This window comes from Seriola aureovittata, chromosome 7 (genome assembly GCF_021018895.1).
Source record: "Seriola aureovittata isolate HTS-2021-v1 ecotype China chromosome 7, ASM2101889v1, whole genome shotgun sequence".
In the NCBI taxonomy this organism is placed as follows: Eukaryota; Metazoa; Chordata; class Actinopteri; order Carangiformes; family Carangidae; genus Seriola; species Seriola aureovittata.
The window spans coordinates 21002184-21009523 of NC_079370.1; the positions used below are offsets into that span (position 1 = coordinate 21002184).

Sequence of the window (7340 nt, forward strand, 5' to 3'; positions counted from 1 at the left end):
AAACCAACTACAACAAAGTAAAAATTGCACATGTTCCCTTAGACAATAACACACAGAATTCACATTTCTTTATTCAAAATACGTCCCCAAAACCCTGTAATCTAAAAACTATCTGAACATGTGTTATGGAGTGAAGTGAGGTTTCATAAAAAGGGATAATCATAAGTAATATGTATCATTTAGTAATATTATTAAGTTTATTATTAGTTATTATTAGCTTATTATCTACATGAATTACTTTATGTCAAACAAATGTAGCTGTTATTCTAACCCTATCCCACCTTGCTCATCCTCTTCATTGGCTCGACCTACGCTCTCCACATGTGGCTGCTGTAGGACAAGCTGAAGGTTTGCATGCGTCACGCCTCTTTCTTTTGCTGGCTGCATCTGGATGGTCAAGAGTTGTTGCAAATTTCACAGGAAGTACTATAACAATACAAAGCAACAACATGAATGTTGGTGTTAGATAATAAAAGCACATCCGGTTCTGGGGTTTTTCTTTCAAACTAAGAGCGTGATATAATAAATTAATGAATGTGCAGCCCACAATTGGCAAGATAAATAAGAAGACAGGCCACTGTTGTTGCCTGCATTTACTGCCAAGTTAGTGCCCAATGTTGACATCCTTAATGGCATACTATGAACAAAACAGTGATTACTATTATTCAATAATATCTCCTAACAATTAAGTAAAGAGCCCAAACAAAAGGTAGGCCTAATATCAATTTACTCTAGATGAAATCTCTAAAATGTACTGTTTAATGGAAAGTGTCTTTTTCTGTGAGCAAGTTCTGATTATCTGAAGAGAAATGTTTGTGACATTTCTCTAAAATCAATCCACACTGGGTGTCTCAACTCATAAAAATATTAATTTTCTCAGCAACAAGCTGTTTTAAGTGTTGAGTTGTGATAGTATAGTTGTTATTACAATTGTATTATTATCATTGTGATAATTGTTAGTAGCTTTCGTGGTAGTAGCAGTAGCCTAGTAGTAGTGGTCGTGTTACTTTTTAGTTTTATTTTGAAAAGTTGAACCGGATACATCTGATCTGCCCTCAGTAACTTTATCATATGTAAAGCTAGCTCCCAGTGATTAGCCACGTCATGTAAACTTAGCAGTGGAGGAATTGTGATATCAACGTTGTTGGGGGTCGCAGTTTTTCGGGGGATAGTGGTTTATATTCGGCAAGGAGCTCTTGTTTCAGGGTTATAGCTGGGCAGTAATCTTATGGAAAGATGTCAGATATCGGGGACTGGTTCAGAAGCATCCCTTTAATCACCCGGTCCTGGTTTGCTGCCTCGATAGCTGTTCCCTTTATTGGGAAACTAGGATTGGTTGATTTCAGGCACCTCATGCTGGTCCCGGAGTTGGTGTATAACAAATTTCATGTAAGTGTTTCTCGGCTCTGTTCACCTGTTTTTGTTGGAGTAAACTCAGCGGCAGTTGTGTTTTGGATGTGCTCGGCTAGTTAGCAGGTGGCTAGCAGGGCTCACTGAACGGGCCTTGAGTGACAGCCAATGAGAGGGCGAGACGTAGGATGTTAAGACTTCCGGTTGCTGTCAAAATGATACTTTATTTAACAACACTGAAATAAGGTGTAAATTTAACACCAGTCCGAAACAGTATTGTAACTACCAGAGAACCTATCCGAAGTGTTGCATTTTATATTATTTGGTGGGATAAAAACAGTTTTATTTGCTGCTGTTGTACATGCTACAAGGCTGAGGCAGTACTTTAGACTAATTGTAGAGGGACTTTTCTGCTCTGAAATGAGCACCTCAGGCAGTGTTTTTACTGTGCATTACTCACAACTCACAACAAACGAGGTTAACTGTTATGTTATGCAATATGTAAGGTTAGGAGGAGGGACGTGAATATGTTTCCTGAAAACTCCACTCAGGGCAAAATAGTCCCTGTAACCACCTAGTTATTTGCAGTGGTGAACTGTAACTAAGTACACTTACTCAAGTTCTATGCAAGTTTGAGGTACTTTACTTGAGTATTTGTATTTCATTAAAATACTAATCAAACAAAGTAGTTAAAATTAACTCCTCCTTCACCAGCTACAACAGGAAAATGCTACCTCCACATTAATGCAACATTAACAATAACGCATTAAAATAGCCTGATATATACAACATATAAAACTCACATGGGCTGCTTGTGAGCATAATAACATGATTAGTGCTTTTGATACTTCAACTACATGTGTCTGTTACTACTAATCTACATTTATGAAGGTAAAATTTTGAATACACGACTTTTACTTGTATTGGACTAATTTATGCTATGCTCTTGCTACGTTTACTCAAATACTTCTTCCACTACTGGTTATTTGAGCAGCAGAGGGCAGAAAGCTGGTGTGATAGTCACAATAGATTACTCTCAGAGAAGCACAGGCAGTGCTGCAGTTGAATAGCTTATGACAGCTTTCTCTATTTATGAGGGGTTGTTTTGTTGCTTGACAAACAAATAAAAAATAAAATCTCAACCTTCAGAGATACTGATTGCAACCGTGATCATTTTGTTATTACTATGCAATATAGATGTAATACATATAATGAAATGAACTGAAACTGATTATCGCGCTACAATAGATAACCTCCTGACCTTTTATTAGACTATTTAACGTCAAAACATAGTGAAAAATCACAAGGTGACATCTTCACATGTATTGTTTAGCTCAACTAACAGTCCAAAACCCAAAGACACTGAATTTTAACTGATGTACAACACAAAACAGCATTAAATCCTCAGATTGGAGATGCTGGAACCACAGAGTATATTTGGCATTTTTACTTAATTGAAGCCGATTATTATATTATTAGCTGATTTAATGAAGTACCAAAATTGTTGCAGATTAATTTTCTTACTTTTTAATTAATTAATCAACTAAATAATCACTCTAATTTTATCATACAGTGACAATTTGTTCTTCTTCAGTATTGAATGTTATAATTGTATCTTGATTAACAGTCATTTAACACTGGAGATCCTTTGTCCTGTCATCACCTCTTAAATCCGGTATTCATCTGACTTCTGTTACCATCAAACAAACTCTTTGAATCCAGCTGTGAGATAAGAGACTCTGCAGAGGCACACCAGGTGTCTGTCGCCACTTTTTAAGTGCTTGAGAGTTATCGTTTGAAATCGTTTCCACATGAGACTTAATATGTGTTTTGAGCGCCGACTTTGAAAGTCTGGATCTGCACACAAGCACAGCCATGTTGATGTCTTACTACATTTCTTTTAGATGAATGTCTCTTCTGTTTGTTTCAGCTCTGGAGACCAGTGACAGCCACCCTGTATTTTCCGATAACTCCTAACACTGGGTTTCTGTACCTGGTCAACCTGTATTTCCTCTACCACTACTCTTCTCGGCTAGAGACAGGTGAGGCTACTGGCCTCAGTGGTTTAAACACTGAGGCTGTGTCAATGTGCGAGTGAGTGGGTGAATGTAGTGTAAAGGGCTTTGATTTGTTGATGAGACTAGACTAAGTGAAGTCCATTTGAAAACACTAATCTTTTTCTTTGTGTCATTTTGCAGGGGCGTTTGATGGCAGACCTGCAGACTATATCTTCATGCTCCTCTTCAACTGGATTTGCATTGTTGTATCCTTTTGACAGGCATCACAACATACCAAACCAATTTAAAACCTTCTGTTTAGATGATAAATTGAAATCCACCTACAGTAAATCATCCCTGCAACATCTAAGGTTACATCCCCGTTAGCCTGTTTCCCACTCTACCATTAATTTAAACACGCTGCTGCTTTCTTTCCCCTCTGCAATTCTATTTCATCTGTCTTTTCTGTACCTCTCTCTCTTTCTTTCTCTCTTTCTCTCTCTCTCTCTCTCTCTCCTCTCTCTCTCTCTCTCTCTCTCTCTCTCTCTCTCTCTCTCTGCAGCACTGTGCCATGTCAGGGTGGCTCTGTGCCAGTGGCCCAGTGTCAGTCTACCCCTGCAGAGCAGAGAAACCTAATCTAGGTCACATGCAGCACCAGCAGTGCAGCCCGGCCCACATCTCAACACTGTCATTTTGTCATGAGTTCAGCTCTGACAGTCTTACTGCTTGTCTGGATTTTCAGACATTTCTTCACTATTTAATAATGTTCAGTACATGACTTGAAACACTGTTGAACATTCGCTTAAAAAATGCTGCCAGTACAGGGTCAGTACATGAGGGAGAGGAGATACACTCAGACAAATTTGGGCAAATTTCTATGCTCCTTTTTTAAACCTAATCTAACCCATATGTTCAGTTTTTGTCACCTCAGGGAAATTGTAGGAATGGGTGGAAAAAAAGTATTATATGAGGCCTGATCTGGATTCAGCATTCAGACAATTTATTATCCCAAGTGGGAAACGTGATTGTCAACTGCCAGGGCCTTTACTGTCAAGGCCAGATGCCTTGCTCAAGGGGAAGGAGGTGGTGGGTTCGAGTCAGCGGGGGTGTGGGGATTTGAACTGGCAACCTTCCAGTCACCAGCTGCTGTAATCTTAAGGCTCCCGCTGTGATAAAGTTGGTGTCCTTGACTCTGAAGCTGTAGATAACGGGGATGCTGATGAACATGCGGGTGAGAATCCACTTCCCTCTTTGTGTTTATATCACAACATCAAATTATGGTCACCGTAGAGTCTATAAAGCATTTACCACATTTGTGATAGGAATAAAAAAAATAAAAAATAAAAATCAAGTCTGTGCAAACCAGTATCACGAAGGAAGTTCAGCTTGGACTCTCTTTGTGTCACCTGGCTTCACTGAGCATAGCTGGTTACCAGTAAACTCACTCAGCCCTGGGTTTTCCTGTCCAGGTATAATAAAAGCTAAGCCATAAATAAGTGTGGGAATTATTAGGCTTTTAATTATGATTGTCTTCTTTAACATGTTGAGTGGTCAGTATGTGAAGTGAATGGATTATCTATTTATGATGAACAGACTGAAGAAGTGATACACTTAAAAACAGTAATGGTAAAGAAAGGCTAGAGGAAAAGTACATATAGTCTGTACACAGCTGTTGTGTTGATGCTTTTTGGCTGGATTCATGTTGTTGTTTGCGTTTTCAGCTGCTGATGATCCCACTGATCATGTCAGTGTTGTACGTCTGGGCTCAGTTCAACAAAGACATGATTGTGTCCTTCTGGTTCGGCACACGATTCAAGGTACCTCATGCTTTATGTTTAACACTTGTTACATATCAAATGGTACATTTTAACCTAGTAAACAGTCTTTTAAAAGGTAGCTCATATTTCATAGTAATATTGGTGTTTATGGGATCTTGCCATCTTGTCATCATTAATCCATGTAACATTTACTACCTGAAGTTGACCTCTTTTTAATTACTCAACATGGAGATAATTGTAATAGTCACATTAATGATATACTTCATATTTTGTGTTGCCCTGTCTTAGGCACATTATCTACCTTGGGTCATCCTGGTCTTCAACTTCATCATTGGAGGCTCGTAAGTAACAATTTTAAATTCGTTAAAGTCAATCATTTCATAGATTATTTTAATAGATTTTTAACACACTGTACCATAAATATAGGTCCAATGTCTTGAAGTTAATAAGAAATGTTTTTTCTGTATTTCAGTAGTAGTTAATAACCTGAAAAACTTCTTCTCTTTGCTGCCACTGCACAGTTTTGTCAATGAACTGACAGGGAACCTGGTGGGTCACCTCTACTTCTTCCTCATGTTCAAATACCCCATGGACCTGGGTGGACGCTCCTTTCTCTCTACACCAGAGTTCTTGTAAGTTTTTTTTTTTTATTTTTAAACAACCTTGGTTTTATGTTATACTCACCAACTTCTTTGCTGAGATTTGGAGAATCTAGGATGAGCTGTACACATCTTTAAAAGGGAGACTATATAATTTCTTAAAGGAGCAATAAGACATCTGTCCTCTTACAAATGAAAGGATGAATTCATAAGGAATAAAATGCACACTTACTCATTTTAACACACTCAGGGGTTTTCTGGCTCCAGACTTACTTGGTCTGGTATAACCAGTTGCTTATTGTGGCTAATAGTAGCTGTTGTTTGAAAACGTCAGTGCTTATTTTTCTGACTGTCTGTTACTGTTGCATTTACCATTATGCTATAATTACCACGTGTTGCCCCAGTGAGCTGAGAAAAACATGTGAGATGGTTACGATTATTTCCCAAACACTGTGTTGTAAATGTTACATCTTCAACTTGAACCATCTGTACTTTGTGTGCAGGTTTTTCCTGCAGCTGCTTTGACTAAGAAGTAAACAATAATTTGAATTCAGTTTTGGTTTTACTTCCAAACAAGTATTTTAGATGTTTGACTAAATCTCTGGGAGGCAAAGCTAGTTTTGCCACCCAGTCACACAGCAACAACATAACAAAAGATGCTAATACTAAGTTTTCTTAATAAAATTCCTCCATTTCAAATGTTTTAAGATCACATTTTCACCTCTCTCCCTCTCTCTCCAGGTATCGGTATTTCCCTAACAAGAGGGGAGGGGTGTCGGGCTTTGGAGTCCCTCCCAGCAGGAGACCAGCTGCCCAGGAGCAGGCGGGAGGAGGAGGAGGAGGCGGCGGTGGGGGAGGACGCCACAACTGGGGCCAAGGCTTCCGCCTGGGGGGAGAATGAGAGGAGGCAAGAGGAGATGGCGACACCCTCCTCCTTAGCTCCCAATAACAAATGGCCGTGCAGCTGATGGTGCAGGTTAAGATGCTTGCTTCTTCACATTCTTCTCTGTTTGAGGGGATGAAACCTTGAACCTCATGTTTAATTTTAAAGGTTATAACAGGATGAAATCTGAGGAAGCACGCATTTTAACTAAGACAGCAGCACACAGCAGGACTCAGACTCTGGCTATAGGCTCAGTTTACCAAGTAAAGCCAGCTCTACTATTAACTACTGCGGATGTGTCCATGTGAAGCAGATAGAAGAAAATCTGAATAAATCATTTTTTTTATGTGATGATTCTTGATCCCCTCTCCCCTTTTCTTCTTTCTTTCTGTACTCTTCTTTCCATCCCTCCTCCACCTTTATTCCACACCCTGCCATTGGACTGTCAAGACAAGAGATGTTGCAGCTGCACACCAGCACGCTGTTGACTCTGACTCTTGGGTTCCTGTCCTCTCTGTCTCTGTGTTGCCATATCAGATTACATTGTAATTACCAACGCACTGGGAGTGTGCTCTCAGCCTCCCTTCACAGAACATGGGCAAAGCTATTTAGAGAGCGCTGTTTCCAGGTCTGAATTTACATGGGTGTAAGATGTTTTTAAGCCCCTGTGGCACAGACCTGATCTTTCTCTGTCTAAAGATGTGATCTTAACCAAAATGAGGTGAAAATGGGA

At 39.4% G+C, this 7340-nt stretch overlaps 1 protein-coding gene across 1 annotated transcript; it reads left to right on the forward strand.

The window, feature by feature from the left end:
* The first annotated feature begins 1069 nt into the window (after positions 1-1069).
* On the forward strand, positions 1070-6968 carry derl1 (derlin 1). The gene is made up of 8 exons (XM_056380427.1): positions 1070-1389; positions 3281-3392; positions 3549-3613; positions 4552-4578; positions 5069-5164; positions 5414-5466; positions 5647-5757; positions 6466-6968. Exons 1-8 carry the CDS (start codon positions 1237-1239, stop codon positions 6623-6625), a joined length of 777 nt encoding a protein of 258 aa, XP_056236402.1. The 5' UTR covers positions 1070-1236; the 3' UTR covers positions 6626-6968.
* Positions 6969-7340: the final 372 nt, after the last annotated feature.